Source organism: Neodiprion pinetum, chromosome 2, assembly GCF_021155775.2.
Source record: "Neodiprion pinetum isolate iyNeoPine1 chromosome 2, iyNeoPine1.2, whole genome shotgun sequence".
Taxonomy (NCBI): domain Eukaryota; kingdom Metazoa; phylum Arthropoda; class Insecta; order Hymenoptera; family Diprionidae; genus Neodiprion; species Neodiprion pinetum.
The window spans coordinates 36,466,551-36,490,499 of record NC_060233.1 but is presented as its reverse complement, the minus strand read 5'-3'; the positions used below and the strand labels follow the sequence as shown (position 1 = coordinate 36,490,499).

Genomic DNA, 23,949 nt, shown 5'->3' with positions numbered 1-23,949 from the left:
TAAACATGAACAGTTGATGGAGGCAACGTAAATCAAAATCAAGAACATAGCTGATTTATGACTGCTATATTCAAACAAACTAGCACTGTACGATTGTGCTTAACAGAAAACAGCTGTGAAAAGCTCTTTAACTGAGACGGGCTGATTCAAAAATAAAAACATTGTAAGCCTATGCCCTATCGTTTTCTGTCGCGAAAATGCGCCTGAATAGCGTCTTGCTGAGTTGATTCCAGCGTTTTTGGGAATGGGCCAAGTTTCGGATGTTTTTTGATAGATTTTCAGCTGAAATACAAAGGGGTTGGCCTTATTTTTTTTTTAGGCAAGAACTTTTTTGTCTGCCAATTGATTCGAATAACGCTCTGCAAGCTCATTGTACCCTCAGACACCAGAGTACACGTCAAAAAGAGTGTAAGACCAACTGCAGCAAAGTCACGAAAGAAATTTTTGGTATTTTGCTTCTTACTTTCGATCACTTGCTCGCAGCGTATTCGGACTGCGTCCAATCGATTTCTCTACGCAAAATTACGTCGGTACAGTACACCAAAGAATTAGAATCTCAGCATCATTCAAAATCGGCCAAATTTGGTTAACACTTCAAAGGGGTTTATCCATATTGTTAAGTTCCTTGTTTTTATTATTACCATTATTACTGTGTCATATCTCATGTTTCATGTCTCATAACTCTTGTTAACAAAACATTGGGCCCGTCGCATGCTCTTTAAAGTGAATCGCATGTGGTTACAAGGTGATTAAAACTATTCCAGCTCAAAATAATGACTTGAGCTTAATTTTCAATCCTGTTTGTTACAATATTCATAATCCTTACACTGCTAAGACTTAAAAATGCTAAGAGATTGACGTTATTTGTACTTTAGTTATTAATTTAAAATAATTCATTTTAAAATCAATACTTACACTAATTCTTATGCTTCTTTGGTACACGAAGCTTTTTTACGTTACATCTTAATGGGTTTTTTGACCATTATTCGTCCATCTTGAAACAAACAAAGTTTTCCTAAATTTACAAAAAAAATTTCAAATCCGTTCTCCGGCTGATTAAAACATTATGCCTTCGAAGTCTTTCGTCCTTTTACTGACTGCTTGGCAGATGCACAGGATTCACATGTACATGATTTAGGTATGGCTAATTGCGTCGTTACAGTTTTTCCATCTTCACAAAAGAGTTCAACGATTAGTCCTTTGTATTCTTTCGGCGAACAGCAATGGCAGTTGCTTTCTTGTTGCAAGGTTACTGAAAACATCAGAAATCATTTAGCATATACTATGCTATTATTTTAACTTATACATAAGTAATTACACGCTTAGATTTTACAGACCAAACTAAGTATAGTGAATAACTTACAGGTATTGAAAAACGTTGACGAATCACAGTTGCCACGGCATTCGGTGAGACCTTCAATCGGACCGATATTTTGGCAAAGCCCATGCTTACCTCGACGCAACTTCAGAATTCCAGCAGTATCACTCAATGAAATATTTGCAGCAACGCAATCTTCTGTAGAAAAATTGAAAAATAAAAGTTTATATATTGTCATCCATGAACGAATAAGAACACCAAGTTACAAAATGAGCAAACTTACGCTTTTTATTGAGTGCTGTTATATTACAACGGTTGCAGCAACCATCATTATAAACTGATTCTGGTGCACAATCTGCTACATCAGGACAAGTCTCCGAGGAACTGCTTATTACAAACTGAAACAACGTATATATTACTTCACACATGTATTACACGTATTCGAAAATCAACAGACGTTCTGATAGGTGTAGAACAGCGATTGGTATGAATTCATGCTATATCGTACCTGATCGCTTTCATGTCTGCACTCAAATATTGTACAATTGTCACTGGAACTCCAAATTGTATTAGGTTTATACAAGGTTTCCCCAACAATGCAGTAAGCTTGCTTACACTCTCCACAGCATTCGTCATGCTGTGGTTCTCGGTATTCCCAGCCCTGAAAAAATGAAAAATATCATGGAAACCTGTACAGGGGTTTTCTTTTGGGGCCAACTTTCTCATGGACTTTTCAGTGTCTTATGAAAACTTTTGATACTATATGCATATTGCTTACTACGTAATGAGGCAGCCCGAGCCCTATACCTCATGCGTCATAGGGACTCACATAAGTAAAAGTAAAAGAACAGAGGAATTCCCCTACTACGTGGACAAACAAGGTTTCAAATTACTGTTTTGTACCAGACTATTGACACCTACTCTCAGGGAAGAGAAATGCTGGAAAGGTGCATTTAATGGGGAACGTTCTTTGCTTAATCAGGTCTCAGGAAACTCGGAAGTGACCACTGAACTTTATTATTGTGAACATCTTGCAGTTTTTGTTGTAACTTGCAAATCTGTATGTTTACATGTCACAGTACTGAAGAATACGGTAAAGTGCTGTGAATTACTTACCAGAGTACACTGTTTGTTGCAAGTTGTTCTTTCTCGTTTTTTAACAATTCCTTCCACAGTTGAAATACACATCTCAGTCAGGCAGACATCATTTGATGATATCCATTTTTCTCCTGGCTTGTGTACTGTGCCATTGTAACGGCAACCTGTTTTGATAAATTCTGAGCAACACTTGCCACTGACTGGACGAATCTCTATTTCAAATTCTTGTAATTCGGACGCATCAATTTGTTTACATGTTTCTGTGAAACCTTCAACCTGAAGCTACAAATTAGGAGAAACCCAATCAATATATGTGCAAAAAATTGGAGTAATATCGAATATATAAGAACTGGTGAAGGGAAAAAAGTTCGAATCATTGACTTACTGAACCATCGATTGCCAGGCAAGAATAGTTTGTACAATGATCATCAGACTGCCACTTTTCTCCAATATTCTTAACTTCTCCATTAACCACACAAGCAACAGGAACGCATTGTCCACAACACTTCACACCCTTATTTTCTTGTTCTCTATATTCGTAGCCTTTTTCACAATCAGTATCGCATTTGTTAAGTTTGAGTTGCTTTTGAACTCCATTCGTATTGTTAATGCATTCGATCGTTGCACAAGCATCTGCTGAGTTAGGCCGCCATACATCGCCAATCTATGCATTTGTAGAAATACGAAATTCATACTGAATATTGAATGGATTTTAATTTACTTATTATTTATATCAATGCTACGGAATTTAATACAACATTCTATTCCATTCAGTTAGTTTTGAATTTAGGACAGAGAATCCTATTAACTAAAATATTACTTACGGAATATGTATTATTCTGGTCTTTGCATGCTATACGTTTGAAATTTGGACAACATTGGTTCTCGGGTTGCACTACTTCGAGCACAAAGTCGTTTACATCTGGATGTATGTCAATAGATGTGCATTCAGTTGTAACACATTTTGACTTGTTTTCATCAGCTTCTTTTTCACATGTACATGTTGTACATGGACCATCTTGCCATTTTTCCCCAAGACGTTTTGGTGATACAATTTGAACAGTATCAGCATTGCCATAAAATTTAGGAGTGTATAAACAAATATCCTCTTGAAGTTCTACCAAATGAAAATAAGGTGAAAGTGATCAGAAATATGATAGAATTCTTATTAAGTAACCCAATTATAATTGACGTAACCTCACGACTTGGAGTATTTTGATCAACAAAGATTGTGTGAAAATCACTATTACATTACCAATAATGATCTGATTTTCATAAACGGAGCACAAATAAGCAACAAGTAAATTACAATATATGATATCACACTTCGACTAAGATTATTGTGCAGAAGAAACACAGAAATTAGCGGTATATTAAGCGCTAGTCTTTCTACACACTACTCCAATTGCATAACTTGCTGCATAATTGCAGCACATTTGTGTTTCGTTACTGCGATCATCTTATGATTGCAAAACGAACCACATATATGAAAGTAAAATTAACGAATTTGCATGAAATGTCAACCATTTTGTTATTTGGGCAAGATAAAGTAAAATACAGTACAGTTAACGTAAAATTGTTTTCAAATATTTCGTATGTAATGTGGACGTCAATACTCACTACATTCATACTTAGGGCAACACCTTCCTGTTTCTTCAACAGATTTAGCATTATGAAATGCTGGACATTTTGTAGGCAACGGACATGTTTCAGTTTTACAAACGAGAATTGGCCGTGGACAACAATCAGATGTGTTTGACTCTACTTCAACCATTCCAGGTTCAATAACTCGTTCTTCTGATGTTAACAATTCACATTCTTCTGGCGGAATACATTCTAGAAATAAATACAAGTTTGTTAATTAACAAATTTTGAACGATTTCGTATGGTACAGGACCAAATATAATATACTCATTATTCATACCCAGAGATAATATACTCACCACAAACAAATTTCAAACATCCGTCTGATCCTGTAATCGATTTTGGAGCTTGTCCATACCCACATGACGGTTTTTGCTGATCCACACAAGTTGGAGTCGTAGTGGTAACTGGAGCTACATTAAACATTCATCAAGATATTGAATAGGTGTAAAATGCATATAAAATTAAAAAAACGTCCATATATTACTAGAACCATGTAACATGCTTTGAAGTGGTATTATTTGCATAAAATTTATATTGCCTATTGTATTTACAAATGATACTCACTACAAAGATATTTACGACAGCATTCATTCTCAGATTCAGAGATTTCAATCGGAGTGTGGCCTGCAGAACAAATATTTCCCAAAGCAGGACACTCCGTCTTTGAACAAGTAATTATCTTCTTCTCACAATGACATGTTGTACATTTATCGGGATGCCAGATTTCACCCTCTATATGTCCATCTCTATCGCAAACCAAACATTTGTTTTTCGAAATGCACGTTCCATTCATAAGAATATGATCTTCTGGGCAGAAACAACCTTCAATTGGGCCTGAGGGACACTTCACTTTCTGAACTGCTTCAACATCATTGCACGTTTCTTGGCAACTTGGACCACACGACTGATATGTAAAAGCTATAAAATGCAAAAATAACTGATACTACTCATAAAAGCAGAGTTAAACATTTCTTATTAATCACTCACTTTAAATGAGAAAGATTAAGATTCGAGAATTAATTCATGAAGAATCTTGAATTGTTGGATTCATAAAACAATTTAAAAGTATACTAACGTGAAGAGCATTTGTAAGGACAGACATCATCAGTCCTCCAATTCAGACATAATCCAGCTCGTAAGCAACTTCTTGCATACGCTTCCAAATCATTACAAATATCAATGCCGTCACACAAGCCCTGCTGACATGTAGCCAAATATGGTTCTGGATCGACTAATTCATGACATTGACCAAATAGTTTTTGATCTAAGAGCCTGTTGCATGGATTTACACTGGGTAATGGGATCAGACATTCTTTTTCTGGTTCAGAAGCGCATTTATCATTGTTAATGTCTAGTTCAGTTGGGACGTTTGTTGCAAGCCAACTATTGCCAAAATCATTTGCATCATTGACAAGCTAGAAGAAAATGTTACAATACCATTACATAAACTGTATTGTCAAAAAAGTTTCACCTATCAGATTCTTATATCTGTCACATTTATTACCGACTACTTGAATTGCAATATTTTAAAACGTACCTCGCCATCCATTTTTCTCATGTCGTCAGAAGAATCTGCATTACAATCTCCACAAAGGCCTTCCATAGCTCCGGCAAAAGTATGAGATGGTACTCTTACCGTGAATGCAAAATTATGTTGATAACTGGCTACTTCTAATTGAATTGCAGGAATGAGAAGTGAAACATCTCTCCCTGATGTTCCTTCAAGCATTACCCATTCAGTCTTATATGGGAACCTATCTATCAACTGCCCATCAACAAAGACTACTACCTAAAATAGAGCAAATAAATTCAGTTATCAAGTTTATGTTAAGATTTAAGTAATATGTTGTGTGTTGTACGTCGTTTGTTGGAGTTGAATTTAATGCTAACTTTAAATACCTCTTTCAATTGCTGTCCTCGTTTTACTTGTATGGAGTGATTTTTGTAGAGAACTATAATTGCTTTAGTACACACCCCTTCAGGGCATGCTGTATTAGTTACTAGAATCTAAAAAGGATTTTAAAAAATACGTAAGTAGTAAGAGAACAATTTATATATCTCATAGTCTTCAAAATGTGAAAAATGTTGTATGTTGTACTTGATAAGTATGTTCGCCTTTTCCACTTTTTATATCCTTGGCTATATCTCTGGATAAGATGTAGGTGCAGTTGCCATTGAAGGTGAAGTTTTTCCTATCAAAACTGACGAATTTTGAATTGCCAAATCCATCACAAAGACAGTCTCTACATTCAGTGGGCAAGATACACTCATCCCCTCTACGAACCGTTCCGTCTGGACAGAAGCAACCAGAGAAACAAATACCTGGCATGACAGGGCAAGGATCAGTTTCTTGTAGATTATTACATGTCGATTCGCATTTATACCTGTGAAAAGAAAAATATGTTATCCAGTAAATAAAGTGTTTGTCATACGTGACTATTCAAGATATTTTTGAGGAACGTATTAAATTTTTTAAAAGATTACTTGAAGCAGTCTTTATGAACAAACGGTGCTGGACAAAACACTGGACAATCATGCACTGCACGCCAAGAGGATAAGTCAATATTTGGGTCTGCAGCTTGGCACTCTGATACAAATGCAGTTAATTCACGGCATCGGCAATCGGCGTCTGACAAATTTCCGCGCAAGCAACTACACATAGTTTCCAAGCAACGAGATATGAACTTGTCCAAATTCACAACACTTGAGCATATTGAAAACGATCGCTGTTTGACGGTGTTGCACATGTCCCAAGCTTTTTGTTGAACATGTTGTGGGCAAACCTGTGAAATACATACACAAAATCGAATGATTTCAATAAAGAGTCGCAATTATATTATTGAAATAAGCTCTGTATAATTAGCATGGGAATACACTCTTAAATAATAATCACCTGTGGTTCACATTCGGGGGTATCATCTACAGCCCAGCTATTACCAAAATCTACTGTCTTTCTGGCTTGTTGACCATTTGGTAGTCGTTTGTCATTACTAATGTGGCCGTCGAAATATCCACAGAGCCCATCGACATGACCTGATAATTTAGTTGTCACACCAACTTTAGTGTTTGAGTTTATATCCCAGATTATCCAAAATCCATAACGATATGACACAAAGTGCAGGGCATCACCGACTCGCGTTATTTTGAATGCCTTGTTCTTATCTGAGAGGCGGTTCACTTGATGTGGTAAAAATGTGTAGTCATCAAAGTCAATATGCATGTCAGGATATAAGAATATCACGTGATTGTCAAATGTGATGGTAAGGACCTTTTCACAAAACATACCGATTTCATTACACTGTCTTACCACTGAAAAAAAAAATATAAATCTTGTGAATATCAAGTGTAAGTAACCGCAACAGTAATTTCAATACATGTCGTTGTTGTATTCAATAAAGTCTATAAAGTTAGGTGCAGCTTCCAGTAAACTTACATGTAATATACCAATTATTTTGATGCAAATCTCTTGCCAAAATATGATTACAGATATCATATTTGTATTCTAAGTTGTCAAAGGTGTTAAATGTTCTTCCAGTAACCTTACACACAGCTTCATTGGGAGGGGGAGGTTTACAGAGGTATCTAGGGCAGGCTTCTGGCCGAGCAAAGCTCATTTTTTCAAATATCAATCTGTAGTTTGGTGGACATTGCTCTTTAGGACATGATGTTACCACTGGTTCTTTTACACCCCACAGTGGAGGTGGAGGCTTTGCTGATATGCATGAAAACTGGGGACATTCGATTTCCGTTGGAGCCAGTGTGTCAAGTAATCTGTCAGAAATATTATCAATTTAATTTTATCACTTGAACGCCGGAAATCTATGACATTTTTTCAATGTTTCCCAGGGGTATAAAATTTTCATTTAAACGTCACAGAACTTGACAATGGATAGTTATTTATCTTCAACCATCCTAACTCAACATGTGTATAATTTATAAGCACATCAAAAAGTTTTACTTGAACTCGTCTGTAACAGATGAACCACCATTATACGGACTGCCTTTAACGCGGCTTTTGACCCCTCCTTTAATGCCACCTTTGGTACCTCCTTTAATACCACGGTTTAGAGCTGCTTTTAACATGCTATATGTTTCTGAATATCTTCTCTGTTTCAAAACTACTTTATAACCCGGAGGACAAGTCGGTTTCAGGCAATGATCTCGAGCAACTGTGACAGAGAAAAAATATTAAATAATTTGAAATGAAGACATGGATTTTTAGAAACGGGCAAGTCATATTACATGCATTAATGAAAATTGACACACTTGATGACTAACCTTCTGCGTAGCTCGAATTCATAATTTTTTCTGTAGTAATTGCCACAGATAATGTTGATGTTAGAGGTTCTGGTGTTTCAGACCAAATAACGCTTGTAGTTACCGGTGTCCCATGTTCGAGTATTTCAGTTTCTACTGTTGTAGATTCTTGATTTTGATAGACAGGTGTTGTAGATTTGTAGTATTGAGGTTCCAATGGTGTTGTGGATTTTATAATCGATGTAGCTGTGGTACAGTTCGTTTCATCGTCTGGACAATCCTCGATACCATCACACCAAGATGTTTCATTTATACAAATGTCGCTGGTTGGACATAGCCTAGTTCCATCTTGACATGGTTTGCAAATGCATGAACATAATTCAGTCAAGACTGGTTGTAAGCCAAATGTCTTGCAGGGTTCACATTCTTTTCTATGACAGGCTGATACACCACCAGGTGTACAAGTACATTGTTGGCAATCTTCCGTATCATAAATGGCTCCTACTGCATACCTGTAATTCCGATAATATAAAATGAGTATCAAATGACGAATATTAGATTGATTTCAGACTTGAAATTTCGATATCTCTAAAATAAGTAATCACAGAAGACTTTAGTTTAGGATAATAATTTAGGAAAAGTTTTTAGCCTAGGGCACATAGAAATTAATGATCAGTAGAATGCAGTTTCATTTCACTTGATTACTCACGTTATGTGTCCAACGACGCAAGGACATTCCTGTTTCATTACACAGGATTCACCATCCCACCAACCGAAATCGCAGTTGCAGTTTTCCTGTAATGGTTCAGAGATTCCGTCGCAAACATTACAATATGATTGGAATATAGGATGTTCGATATCTCCGCGATGTGGAACTGCTACTGTGCTAGAGGATATTGTAGTAACAGCTGAAATCAAATGAGCAAATAAAGTGAAATGTTTTAATTTCACAGGTAATTTACTTACGGTATGGCAAATAGCATCCACGAATCTCAGCCTTTAGTCCAACATGCTCGTGCCAAGTGATTGGTTGAATTCTCAAATATCTCGCCTGAATTGGACGTTCAAAATAATTGATTCGTGTCGTTTTATCATCAAAATTGGCCAAGAATCTTTTCTCAGTGCCATCAGTAGTAGTTACAGGGTTCCACTGCCGCCCGTCGTGACTATATAATATCTTGTAGGTAATGGTCCAAATATTATTGTAGCCTTTAGTTTCTACTCCAGTTAAATTGCGTGGTTCGTAAAAGTCGAACTCAACATATTGATGAGGATTATCCTTCTTTGCACGCCATATGCCATCAGATGATAATCGAAGATTTGGTAACAATCTGTCATATGAAGAGGATGCAGCAATTTGTTGATCAGACATCGTACTGTCATCCAATCCCAACGGATCGTTACAGACTGAAATGAATTGTGTGGAAACATGGTTTATTTCTGTATTGATTGATGGTTACGAAGAATTCACATTCTGTTGAGGGCATAGATCAAATACTTACTGGATCTCATAACTGTCACTCTACGTTGATACGCGTCGGCAATTTCTACTGCATGCTGTCCTTTCCTTATACCGGATTTCTGTGTATCGTTACGGCCTATTAATGATCCCCAAGCTTCTTCACCTGCTTGGCATCCAATGAGTTCTACTTTGGCTACAATGCCATTATGCCAAGTCTGTGGATTGATTCTAATAACCTTTGCCTCAACTGGGTAGTCGAACATTTGTGCAACTGGCTCATTTTCATCAACAGGTCCAATGAATATTTGATCTGTCCCATCTTTGTCCATAATATATGAAAACTTTACACCATCTTCGGAATACAAAACTTTGTAACTTGTCACAAATTTTTTATCTAATGGACTTCCTTGCAGAATGACACCGTAAATCGGTTCTGGTTCCAGAAGCTTTATACCCAACCTGCAACAGATTTTAGAAATAATAACTGGTTGCAAGTGGACAGTTCCAAAGAGAAATTGTTTTCCTATACCTTAGTATTTAAAATGGAATGGGACTTATACAAAAGAAAGTTGTAAGAGTTAGGCTTACATTATAATTTAATAACATACCATTGTTCTTTATCCGTAGTTGCTGGTACCCAACCACTACTAGGTATTTCATTATCTAAGAATGCGTGTTCTACAGAAACCTTAGGATGTAACTCACTGCTTGCATCTAAAGTAATGCTACCTGGTTCAGAATTCATCATTAATAAAATGTAATTATCTAGAGCACATTCTTCAAGCATTGGCATCTCACTGGTTACAATGAAAGTGTAATCTGGGATTGAATGAGTTGTTGCAGTTGAGGTACTGAAATGGAAGAACAATAGGTATAGGTTCAAAACAGACCAGTTGTCAAAATATTCTCAAATGTGAGACGAAGCAAAAGTGAACAATTACCTGGTAGAAACAGGTTGTCCAACTATAACTGTGCTTGGTTTTTGAGTAAGGAGAATCATTCGTGCAGCATCATCAGTTAGATTATCACATCCAATGATTTCAAACCTCACTGCAATACCATTATGCCAGGTTTGTGGAACAATTTTAATTTTTTGAGCTACCAATGGCTCATCAAATACCGCTCGATTTGTGGTGTTGTTATCCCAAGGTCCATGGAATGTCTTTGGTAGTTCAGACCCTAATGTAGTAACTGGCTCATACAGTTCACCATTTGAATCAGGAGAATAATACACATTATACGTTTCAACATAATTATCAGTTGATGGACTGCCTTGCAAAACTACACCATAAACTGTTTTCGGTTGGCCTAGGTCCACAGAAATCCACTGTTTCTTATCCATCTTTGCCGGTATCCAGCTTCCTATTTAGAAAATGTTAATTCAATTACCGTAATCATGATTTAAAATAGAAATAGAAGGATTTTTACGTTGAACCCTTAACAAAATATATACACATGGTTTACTGCTAAAAGGAGAAGTATTACCTGCGGAACCTTTTGACGGTTCATTATTCAATCTGGCATTTGGTGCTTTAGATAAATGAGTGGAATAACTGCTCGCTTCAAATGCTTGATCTGACAGGGGCTCTTCTTCTCCATTTATTAAGTAAATATAATCAGATTCTTTGCACCGTTCTGTTTTTTCCGCAATTATGGAGACTTCAGTCTGTGTAGTTGTTACTGTTATTGATGTTGTTGGTGATGGACTAGTTGTACATGCAGAATAGTCACAGGTGTAAACGTTTCTTAGGCATAGACACAATTCACATTCAGATTCTTTTACAGGGAATCCTGGTTTGATGGCTTTATTATCGTGTGTTTTGCATGTACAGTCACGAATGTCAACACAAGTATGAAAGTCTCTGTAAAGCCTATGCGACGCACATTCTATTCTATCGGCGGGCACACATCCTATGAATTGAAAAGTTATGAAACAATAATAAGTTAGAAATTTGAGAAGCCCATAAATGCTGCTCATATGAAACTCAGGTTTTTTTCACATGTTATTAGCTTAATGGTAGCAGTTCTACGAATGAGATTGCTATGACACCTTTACTAAAGCATTTCACTCTATTATATTTTTAACTAAACTGATAATACAACTATAGAGACACATGAGACAAAATGAGCTTTTCAGCAGGTGACTGCCCAAACATGCGTTACAAAAATCAAGTTCAACTATTCTTAAATTTCCCATCAATTGGTCTTGTGAAAAAGTTCGCAATATATTACAGGAAGTTACCTGGAACACAATCGGTACTTTCATTGCATACACCAGTCTTCACTAGCATGTATTTGTAGTACTGACAGGCTCGGCTACATTGTACTGCACATTCACTCCAAACTTCGCCATCCTTACATTGGGCTAAAAAACAGCGACAGGTAATTTTTTTACGACAAATATTGCATCGAGTGATGGAAAAGTGTCCTGTTGATTAACAACAAATAATTTTGAACCTGCAGTGGGTCTTATACCCATTGTTGGTGGTACTATAGTTGTCGTGGTCTCAATAGCACATTCTGGTTTCTGTAAAATCACAACTGACGGCCAGTCACAAACTTGACTTATTGGGTTATAGAGTGTGCCTGGGCCGCACCATTTTTCAACCAACTCAGGTCCATCTGACCCAGGTGCACATTGGAAAAATGCACGACAATCCCTTGGATGTGCTTGATAAGGCTTTGCCAGGTCACAAGGTAAATATTTGGTGATATTTGTACTTTCGTATGTTGTTGTCTCTGCCATAGTTTTAAAATGGTTATAGAACGAACACGACTTAAACAAAATATGTTTTAGATCTGATGGAATGAAACTTCTTGAAACTTACGGGGTGTAGTTTCTGTGGTTCCAGTAGTGTGAGTACACTGACAAAGGACGCTTATTTCAAAATCTATACACGGTTTTTGATCAGGTAGCGCTTGACAATAAAGGCCTCGTTCCAAACTACACTCTACATTGTCAAGTCCACTTTCTTTTGGTGTAATATGATTCTGTACGGATCGACATTTAATGTCAACCATTTGATCTTTTGTACAAACTGCCGATCCTTTGATACCAAGCTAAAACAGAAAATGAAAATAAGAGTTAAAATAACGATATACTTTCCTTACTTACTCAAATGATATCAGAACAGAAACTCACTAGGTCTAAAGTTGAAGGCAGTGGCTCAACATCAGACACTTTCTTTCCTTTAACAGGCAAATCTCTATTTATCCAAGTAGTCCACCCAGAAATACACTCATGTTTCTCTTCCATGGGAATAGTTGGAATAGATTCAGGAGTAGTTGGACAAGGTTGCCCTTGACAGGTTTTCTTTGAACGGCTACAGTAACAACTGTGACAATCATCACTCTCTATTTGGTCTCCTTCATAATATGTTACCTATGAAAGAAATTAAATTTAAATATTTTCAGGCATAAATTCGTCATGATACAATTTGGACAAAGTGTACTGAATTCCTGGCCACTAAAAGAATTCATTGCAGGCACTTCTAAAATTAAAATTGGCTATAATTCCTACATCAATTTTGAACGTGGAAAATTTATTACCCCATCGACGACCATGCATACAGGTTTGCAAGATGCCTTTGGAACGCACTCGCTGTAACTAGAATTTTGATATATTTTTCCTTCCGGGCATGGCTTGGGCAAACATCCTTCTACACATGAATCCAGAGAACACAAATGTGAATTATCTCCCAGAATAAATATATTATCGCACGTTTCACGAGGACAAGTTGAGACACATGGAGAATAGGTACTACAATCTTCATCGCACTGCATCGGACAAAGTTTTTGGGTACGCCACTTGACTGGTACACCTCTCACATTACATTCTTGAGCATACGCAGCCAGCGCTGTACACAAGCATTCACAATCCCCACCTATGAATACAAACAAATTAAAGTATTTAAACAAATACAAGTAAAAAAAAAGCTCTGAAAATCTGTTATCCAGATACATGTTTTTTTTTTTAATTACTCACCTACATCACAGCCGCATGTGTCGAAGATACACCTTTCCAAGTAGGGTTCCACTTCTACTTCTGAATGACAGTCTTGGAATACTGCAGATTTGAGTATGTTACATTTCTGAGTAGCCCAGACCCTGCGATCTGGATTAGATGCACAAGTATCTGCGATTTCAATGGATTCTGGACAATGACTTTGTTTCTTCCATGAATCTCCAAAAAGAGTAGCAGATACCTCGGATACACCATCAGACGGAGTTTTAAAATCATCCTCTGCGTTGTTGTTATAATCGCCACAGAGACCTTTTGTACGACTTCTCCATTTCGGGTTTAATCTTAGGTAAACTCTTGTCCCTAAAAAATAGATAAATGTAGAGAATTGAATTTGAGTCAACTTCTGAGCAATATTAAAAGAAAATTTAAAGATTGAAAATTATTTAAACTTATCTACCTTCGTCCCACTGTAATACCAAACCCAAATCAGGTACGTCGAGGAATACAAATAATCCAGCTCGTCGAATTGCAATCCTTTTATAACTTTCTTTTGGTAGTTCTTTACCCTTCGTTAAAGTGACAGTTTCCTGATCTACTCCAGTGCCAACTAGTAAGCTGATTGATTTGGAACACGTAACACCGGTTGTTCCACATGGGACATTTAGTGTGGAAATCTCAAAAGCCTCTTCTGGACTCAAACTTCCTTTAGATAAAACATAATCGCAAACACCCTGAAACTCGTAAGCTTTCCCATCAAATGTTGTGTAATGTGAATCTCCCCATGCTGAGCAAACACCTGTAAGAAAACGAAATGAAATAAATTGTGTAGAAAATTGTAATCATTTATTTAATCTTTTTTCGAGTCAACATAACTGCATTAAAAATAGTTTGCTGTATGATCAATTACCATCGCATATTCTATCGGTACATTTCCATTTGCCATTGTTACATGTGCATGTGTTACATTCTTCTTGCATAGAGGAGCCTTCTTTGTAACTATTCCCGCCATGATAACATGGACACTCTGTTTCTTTGACACATTTACCACTTGGTACATCCAAAACGTGATTTTTCTTGCAAATACAACCTGGTTTACAAATCGATTGGCTTTCGGAAACAGGATTACGCATATTTCGACAAGTTTTTGGCTCAATTGGCATGCAAGTTGAGAGTTCTTGGTTTGCAGCTGTACTACATATTGATTTTAAATCAGCCGCAGCAGGGTAATTACGTATTTCATCCAGACTAGCAGGATTACAGCTCCAAATACCTCCTGCCACAATTTAATCAGATACATATAATTCGTCGCATAGTTTATCATGGTGATATATAAATATGATAAAAAGCCATCAGAAAGACTACTAGCTTTAAGAAAATCAGTATTACGTTTATCACTACAATTCAAAATATTATTTGACTTGAAATTCCAAGAGTACCTGCACATGTGCACAGCTCCTGGCTCTTTGTTCCAGGTCGAACTTCACGATAACCAGCTTTAAACTCTAAACCTGCGTGTTGACATGGACATTGGCCTATAGGTACGCATTCATTCTTCTCGTCGAGTGTTTGACCTTCAGGGCAGTTGCAACCTTCAACGCAATCTTGTTTACAGTATGGATTAAATGATATGTCACTGCAGGACCTGCAAGATTTATTGAAGTTCTAGAGTACTAATTCATACAAAATTTTGTACTTCTTCATGAAAGTATTTCAATTTTTACCTCGTACAACTGTTGCCACAAACTTGGTAAGTTTGTCCTGCATGGCAATGAATTTTACATTGATCAATATCCTGCCGCCATGATAACCTTAAGCCCTCATGTGCACATTCTTTAGCATATGCTGCTAATATTGGACAAAGACATAAGCTAATATCGATTTCACAAGCACACATATCATACAAACAGTCTTTGTAGTATGGTTCTGGATCAACGTGCCAATGACAGTCTGAAAAATAATATATCGGATTATTTCAAATGCCTGAAAGTAAAGAAAATGTAGAAAATGGATCATCAATTTTCAAGAGGATATGAAAGCTAAAAATACGTGCCAGAAAATAACTGTGACTTTAATCTGGTGCAGTACTTTTCAGCTTGAATTTTTTTTTGAGGGTTTGCATCACAAGGATGATTTGGCTCTTTAATAGTATCTGGACACAACTCCGTTGTTTTCCACTTATTAGCAAAAGGAACTACAGACTGTTCAATGTCACCATCAGGTGTGACAAAATCATCTTTCTGGTTCAATGTAAATGTTCCACACAGGCCTTCTGTCTTGCCTAAAAGCATCAATCGAAAGATAAAGACGTGAAATTGTTACGAATATCCTTGATACAATTAAAAAATTATAACAGCAATTAAATAAATCATACAGCATTGTCAAGTTCAATGAGTAAATATTGTAAAGCAATATACCATGGAATTCAGGTGGTGCGTTAACGTATACACGAGATATTCCATCCCACCATACGTCTATGCCATTCGACAGCTCGGCGATCAGAAAAATGCTGCTGGCTACTCGAAGTTTTATTCCTCCCAATGTGACAGGTAAGTTTGTTACTTCCTCACCATTAACCGACAATTGACGATTTTGTTTTAGTTTGATTGTAACATCTTTTACTTGAATTATTACAGTTTTAGTGCACGATGGAGCCTCAGATGACAATGATGACGTGTAACCCATATTCTATTAAATTACAAATATTACACATTACGAATATTGATTGTACTATCAAAAGAAGCATGAAAAAAATGATGGTGCAATATTACATTTTGAAAATGAAGGCCATATATATTATCGCAAACATATGAAAGACTATGTACTGAAAATATATGTAAGAAGCTTGGAATATGAAATAATGAGAGGAAACCATTTCCAACAATAAATAATTTATATTCACCTCAGACAGAGCGCCAGGACAAGCAACGTTTTCTCCTTGGATACTGTAATTGTCACCTTTCAGTAAATAATAGGTACACTTCCCCATGAAGTCGTAGTGTTTGCCATCAAAAGTTATATAATGTGGATCCCCAATGGCTGCGCATCGTGCACTGCATTTCGCCTGGGTACAAATCCATTTTCCAGATGAACAGGTACAAGTATTACAACCTTTCTTTACAACACCACCTGGTTGAAACACCTTGCCACGTAATTTACAAGGGCATTCTTCAGGCGAAATACACTGTCCATGGTGTAAGACAGCACCTTCTGGACAGAAACAACCTTCTTCGCAAGCAATTCCTCGTTCATTCTTCACTTCAGTAGCAACACCACAAGATGCCTGTGTCTTTGGACCGCAAGACATATAAATTCGACCTCCCGTGCATTTCATAGCTATTCCAGGGAAATCAAAATTGGTGAAAATGATATAATTATTCATGAAAGAACGTGACATAATACGGAAGTTGGTTTTGTAATATTTTCAGTACAGATTACTCACGACAAGTATTGTTGTCCCTCCAGCCCAACATTGTAATGAGATTTTTGTGTGCACATTGTCTGATGTAAACATTCATTGTGTCACATGCACATTTTTTCTTGTCTTCATATTTGCAAGCGCAGTAATCCCATCTACAAGTGGATTGCAAAATACTCAAATCAATCACCCTAGCACAAACTTCAAACCTGTGATCAGATAGCAGTTTTGAACAGAATTCTGAAGCTTCGTTGTTTAACTCATTTTTGTTCCGACAGGAATGTTGTATATTGGGGTATTCGTCACAAGTTTCTGAAAAAAAAATTTTATTTGTAAATAATTTATACCTGAAAGTTTTTAAAGAATAAAATGACTGTATCATAATGTAAATTTTTTTCTGAAGTGATTAACGTACCACCAAGGTTTTGTGATTGCCAACTGCTGGCTAAAGTGGCAATACTTTTAGGATGACTTCCATCTTTGGCTGTCAAATCATCATTCGTATCTCCATCAATGTTACCACATAAACCCACCGTGTTATTCCAAAGACTCTCGGTCACTTTCACCTCAACCAATAGAGCACCATCCCACTTTACGGTAGTACCAATCGAATCCAATGTTACAATCATAAACTGTGCAGACATTTCTACACGCAAACCTGACAGTTGAGCTGGTATAGTCAAGGCCTATGACGATAATATAGAAAAAGAATATTAAAAATAAACCTGAGGTAAAATAAGGGTACTGGTTTTTCAGATCAATGGGAGCAAACCCGTCTATATAGTTAAAGTAACAAAAGAAATAGTGTGCAAAGGAAAATAGATCAACCTTTTTGATGGTCCTGAATTCCAGTATTCCTTCTTCGTTTTGCGAAAGAGTATACTCCTTTCCATAAATAAATATCTTGACAATTCTGAAGCATGCTTCACCATTTCTACATCCAGGACTATTTGTTGTTGTAATGGCAAATAAATTGTTTTGTGCGTCCCGGACTAATGTATGGGTACATTCACTTTCAAAGCTGAATATTTTTCCGTCAAAAGTTTTGTAATGCACTCCTCCCCATGTAAAGCAGACTCCAGGTTCAGGGCGTTTCTGCTCAACAATGACAATTTCTTTTGCATTCTCTCCAAATACGCTGTTTAAATTCTGACCAGTGTTTTTTGTTTCGATGATGTGATACTGATCTTTTCGGTTCTGCTGTTAGGAAGGATTCAAATTTTCATATGACGTATTACGATTTCGTAATATTACAATGATATCAAGTAATACAAACGAATAAGGCTTAATTGCCAATATAGCTAGGTACGAGACTGAGAAGTACAAAAATACTCTTGAAAAAAAAAATAGTTGAATCTAAAAGAAATGCTGTATACATAATTTTCTAAATTATATCAATTGCTTACTTGATTCGACTCGACGTTGTTGTAGGTGCCTAATTCATCGACTGCATTCCACCTGAATTCAGATCCATTTCGATTCTTGCTACCCGAAATCGCTCCAAACATATCTTGCGTTGACCATGCAGATTGATTGCTGGTTTGGAAGAATGAATTCCGAGAATTACCGAGGGGTATAATTATCATATTGTTTGCATATTTGCATTGTGGAATCGGTTGTGGTTTATAAATCCCTTCGCTGTAAAGACAAGTATAAACCGCTGCTGGTGAAGATTCGAATTCTATTCCATCAGGACAGTTCAAGGTACAAGAAAAATGAAGTGCATCGCCAGAACAATTGTAGCCGCCATTGAAACCCAGTTTTCCAATGTTGCATGCATCCATAGCTAAAAATGATATTCTTATAAGCACAGTTGGAATCAGAGTTACATCAATTTCGTTGTTCAAATTTTTGACCAATATTCTCAACAGGTTTTGACTATTAATTTGAAACTAAGGAGAAAAGAAAAACCATACAATATTTCAACTTACAGTATTGACACTGTGGGCCTCGAAATTGTTCCAAGCATTGACACTGATTAAGACTGAGACAATTACCACCATTTTGGCATGGTGGAGAACAAACAGCTAAAAAAACATTAATTATTCAATAAAAAGTTCAAATCATTCTAAATTTTACTATAATGTAACATTATTTATAATTTAATACATCATATGCACCACTCCTAAATTAGTAAGGTCGTTAATATTCACCTTCACAATCTGGTACGGAGACCCAATCAGTTCTGGTTGGTAACCAATTTCCATCTTTACAAATAAGATTTGTGATACCTGAACCATCTGGAAATGCATGATTTGGCACACATGTTATAGTACACGATCTGAAATACGATACCAAAACGAATCAAAATACATATAGTAGGTAATTTTGTACTAGTATCACATAAATATGGGGCGGTTCAAGTATTAACTAAGGCTAAAACAGGGGTAGACCATTCAGAGAAACATTATCAAATGTTACCCTGTAATGAAAGAATGTAAAATTCGAAAATTTGGTGATTTCGAAAAATCAACGACGGAGCCAGGAATCGAATCTGGCGTCTAGAGATGCTTTACCGGAGACTTACTCCACTAGACCACCTAGCCGCCCTGACTCTGTTGTCGTTAATTTCTCTCATCACCAGTGAGTTTCGAATTTTGTTTTCATGTGCCCGGGTATGTATGTGTTAAGAAATTTTCGTCTCTTCAAGCACCAGTAAGAATGTAATGTGTAGGTGAAATGTTTACATCTGAAATTCTTGCTTCTTGATGGGAAGCCACGTAAGACAAGCAAAGCCGTCTAATGAATGATATGCGGATGTGCAAATCATTTTTTTACGAAAAGAATATTGTTGAAAGAATGTAAAATTCGAAAATTTGGTGATTTCGAAAAATCAACGACAGAGCCAGGAATCGAACCTGGCGTCTAGAGAAACCTGTAATAGTAGGTATTCCAGGCAAGCGTTAGATACCATAGGAAATTTGAAGTGCGTGCTCAAAGCCAACATGCCACCTACTTGAGAATAAAAAAAAAATTTTCTTTAAAAGGGGGTGTTAATAATGCATGAATTATTCAATACTAATCTTAAGAAATGTAATGTTTATTGCACGCATTTAAGAAAGACGACAATATGTAATGTAGTAATACTCAATAAATGATGAATTCACGTTTTACGGAACATGTTAATATGTATTAATAATTAATAATGATTAATATTTGATAAAGTTCGAATAAATTGATTAGGATGTGACTTTAAATGGCATTTCTGTTATTTCCAGGTAAAGCACCGACATTCCGATAAACTTTTGAAACAGCGTTAGTTAACGTTACAAAACAGTAGTGGGCAAAACACGCAAACGTTATCAATCGTTATCACTATGGATGGAATGCAAAAGTTTTCAAAACTACGTTAGGTAATACTTGAATGGCCCCTATTATACTTTTAAGAATGTTGGAATTGCTCATGACAGGAAGTTTTCTGTGGTTACATACTGACGCAGCAAGTAGTGTAAATGCTCTGATTCAGGATGTGGTTTAAACTTGTTTACAGTGGTAGAACTATTAAATCTCAAAGTATGTGGTTGTGTGTGATTAACGCTTAGAAATTATGGTAATTGAAGGCTTATTAAATTATATTGTGGTTTGGATCCTAAAGTCATTTTAGATACGCAACAAAGTATTAAGAGCTACTTCGCAGCACAATGATTATTTATTCTTTTTTTTAAGTACTTACTTTGAACTGCACTTCATCATAGAATTCAATGGCGGACGAGGCAGATTATAACATGGTGTGTCTTTAAACTGGCATTGTGCCCCAGAATAATTATCTGGACAGTCACATTGATTTGGTGCAACGCAAATACCATTGTTTTGGCACTTGGGTAGACATTCGGCTGGAAGAGAAAACATAATAGCTTATTTAAAGAATGATGATATTTATGTGAAAATGGATTGCAATCAGAAAAACCTATAAGGCTGGAATACTTCGAAGGATTGTGCTTATTATTGAGAATCAAATGTAAGAAAATCAAGCTTACGTGTACAACTGGAAATACTGTCCCATTCTATATCGTCGGCCATCCATTGACTTTCTCGGCAGGTGATAAACACTCGCCTTTTACCATTTGGAAACGTGTAGCCTGGGTTACATGATGCCCAATTCCCGCTACTAAAATAAACGATTTACATGTTACAATATTTTTAGTGACAAGTTTTATAATCAATGTCTTACTTGTATAGGGAATATTCCAGTAATCCATTCATAAGATAGGCAGGTAGAGGACTGCATTCAGCTTTGGCTCCATTCTTAGCTGTTACTCTGCCACTCTTCTCACGACCCAAATAGGTAGTAGATTTTTGAGATATTTTTCGGGAACGGCCTCCTCTGAAAGTATTAGATAGTGGGTCATCAGTTATTTTTACTATGCTTTGATATTATTATTACAGCACATATGCCAATTTTTCAAAATTCATCGTGAGTATTCTCAAAATAATTCAAATTTCGTTTGAGAATAAGTTCATTTTTTCAGATGTGAAACATTCATAAAGACTTACAGAGAATTTTAACCAATTCTAAGAGAAATATTTATCACGTCGTAATAGAAGTACATATCAGAGTCTCAGAATTTATGCAAGTTCAGTGTCTAAGTTTTTCTTTTATCTTCTGAAACTTACCAGGGAATATCTAACAGTTATACAATTTCCATAGAATCTTAGTTCACTTATAGGAACATTTTTCATCTTTTTCCCGTCATAGCAGGTGCAACTGTATTAATAATATGCAATGCTGAGTTTTCGCTTTCGGTTAAAATATATTTCCCAATTAAATAACTGCTGACAGTGATTTGATGCTAAAAAATAGAACCAGAAAAATAAATTTCTACTAGTTGTAAAATTGGGTCCGAATATTAAAGTAACGAACGTTTTAACGCGACAACTAGTAGCTACAGGTGAAAAACTTAGAAAAGTCTACTTACTTTACTCTTGGGCGACCTTGTACACTGTGTGAATGGGAGGATCCAGAAGAGTAGCCACTGTCTGCTAAACTGTTGCAAAAACAGAATAGGAAGAGTGCAAAAATTAATAACTGTGTCATCAAACTGGCGTAAGTTTCTATATGCAAGTTTATTCTAACAATCGGAGATAATGTCAAACTAGAAAAGATATAATAACATCATACTAACGGTTCTTCATCCGCAACATCCGCACTGGCAGGGTTTAAGTCTTCATCTGCCAAAACTATGCCTATTATAGACAACGTAATAACAATGAGACATAATCTCACCGAAAACATTATATTATGTTATTTTCACAAGTATTTTTATCATTCAGAAGATATGCTCTTCTCTAAGTAACACAAGTCAACACCCATACGAGCCCTACTCCATTCTCACAAACAAGAGCAGAGTGTGGGAATTCATCCTGCGGAGGTTTTTTATACCTTTCCATGACAGGAAATGGTAAGCTGATAAAACTAAGAGACCTTTGATAAATGGTAAGGGCGACAGACGGCTCCGAGAGATTAGAAAAATAGGTCACTTACTACAAAATGCAAATCTACAGCGATTAAATTTTTTCCATATAAATCAACAATGTTTCGATTATTTGATACACAATCAGCAATTCGAAGCAAGGCTCAATTGACAACAAAAGTCAATTAGTAGTACATATACTAGCCTCTGCGTGATATTAATATATTAATATACTCTCAATAATCGAAGTTACACACAGTGTAATGTATTCTAACAGTTTAATAACAGTTATTATACATTCGAACTATCTTTGATACGAGTAATGCTGTTTTATGAAAGATTAAAATTAATTGATTGTTAGACATTGACTTATTCGTCATGTCGAAAAAATTAGTAACACTAATTTTACATAAATTTTTAAATTTATTAAAGCTTAAATATTTGTTTCTATGGCACGTCATGCTTGATCAAGTGAAATATTCGCTTTTTCTGCAATGATGACTCCGAAAAGAACTACACATTCTGTATGGCTGAGCCATTATTACACTTGTGTATATTTCTTGTCAATAAATTGCAAAATGTTTCACCAAAATTTTCAACTGTTTTAGATTCTGGCTGGAATTGGCGTCAGAATTGCTTTCATATGTAATATACAGTTTAATTTCACGCTACACTTTTGTAATAATATTGGCTCTACCCAAAAGTTTATATAAAATTGATTCTTAGTTCTAATTGCCCCATTTCAATCAGTGTTAGTATCTTCAGCCACTCATTCCAGTTACCAGTTTTATCCTGATCAAAATAGCAGAATTTTTGTAGAGCCCAATCAACATCCAAGTAATGAGAAAACTTATAACTGTAAAGGAAAGGAGTTATCAAGCATTCGGGCTTTCTGTAGAGATAAAAACATTTTGTGGTGAAGTTACACGACCTATGTCCAAGGTTCAAAAATATTTCTATTTCGTGGAAACACCACCGGAAATGTTATATGATTAAAAAGGATGTTATCGATGCCCATTTATTAAATAAATAGTAGCTCATTAACAGAAAAATGCTCATTGATAAAAATAAAACCTACCTTTCACAAAGCTGTTCATTCTTCATAGCTATCTAAATTTGTAAATATTTTATAAGTATTCCTATTCCTATGTATACTATGCCAATTACTCACCAATTTTAATTTGTTGATCCTGGTCGTTCGGTTTTTTTTCGGATTCAAAATGTTATCTGAAGCATGCATATTGATTTGATAGTACAAGACATAACGTTTTCAATAATCAAACTTGTACACTTGAAAATTAGTCCTGAAAGTCAAAAGTCACCAAGTCAAGGACCTGGACAGCCAGAACTACGGAGCACTTGTCCTGAAAGTCGAGT

The 23,949-nt window shown here is 36.0% G+C and overlaps 1 protein-coding gene and 1 long non-coding RNA gene across 6 annotated transcripts; one reads left to right on the top strand and one right to left on the bottom strand.

Annotated features, from left to right (window-relative positions):
- Positions 1-613: 613 nt before the first annotated feature.
- On the bottom strand, positions 614-22,499 carry Hml (hemolectin). 4 transcript variants are annotated; one of them, XM_046609543.2, is made up of 49 exons: positions 22,285-22,499; positions 22,078-22,146; positions 21,333-21,485; positions 21,139-21,269; positions 20,835-20,994; positions 19,315-19,442; positions 19,093-19,188; positions 18,568-18,947; positions 17,990-18,361; positions 17,577-17,847; positions 17,186-17,473; positions 16,646-17,079; positions 16,161-16,431; positions 15,797-16,024; positions 15,468-15,693; positions 15,183-15,388; positions 14,654-15,019; positions 14,204-14,542; positions 13,768-14,106; positions 13,332-13,666; positions 12,925-13,164; positions 12,611-12,842; positions 12,240-12,521; positions 12,025-12,147; positions 11,268-11,693; positions 10,724-11,144; positions 10,391-10,633; positions 9,823-10,241; positions 9,287-9,727; positions 9,030-9,228; positions 8,342-8,832; positions 8,022-8,232; positions 7,497-7,834; positions 6,957-7,372; positions 6,548-6,846; positions 6,162-6,447; positions 5,963-6,070; positions 5,601-5,852; positions 5,139-5,478; positions 4,628-4,981; positions 4,360-4,473; positions 4,037-4,252; positions 3,241-3,533; positions 2,802-3,080; positions 2,435-2,698; positions 1,827-1,979; positions 1,602-1,716; positions 1,364-1,516; positions 614-1,252 (listed from the first exon to the last, which is right to left on the bottom strand). In XM_046609543.2, exons 1-49 carry the CDS (start codon positions 22,392-22,394, stop codon positions 1,065-1,067), a joined length of 12,798 nt encoding a protein of 4,265 aa, XP_046465499.1. In that variant the 5' UTR covers positions 22,395-22,499; the 3' UTR covers positions 614-1,064. The 4 variants fall into 4 exon arrangements, with proteins under 4 accessions (XP_046465499.1, XP_046465500.1, XP_046465501.1 ...); XM_046609544.2 differs by having other exon boundaries at positions 17,990-18,358; XM_046609545.2 differs by having other exon boundaries at positions 17,990-18,256.
- Positions 15,088-17,586, top strand: LOC124210988 (uncharacterized). Of its 2 annotated transcripts, none has more exons than XR_006881351.2 (4): positions 15,088-15,493; positions 16,173-16,292; positions 16,380-16,838; positions 16,918-17,586. It is a non-coding gene; the product is annotated as an uncharacterized lncRNA (long non-coding RNA). The 2 variants fall into 2 exon arrangements; XR_011176447.1 differs by having other exon boundaries at positions 15,583-16,292.
- Positions 22,500-23,949: the final 1,450 nt, after the last annotated feature.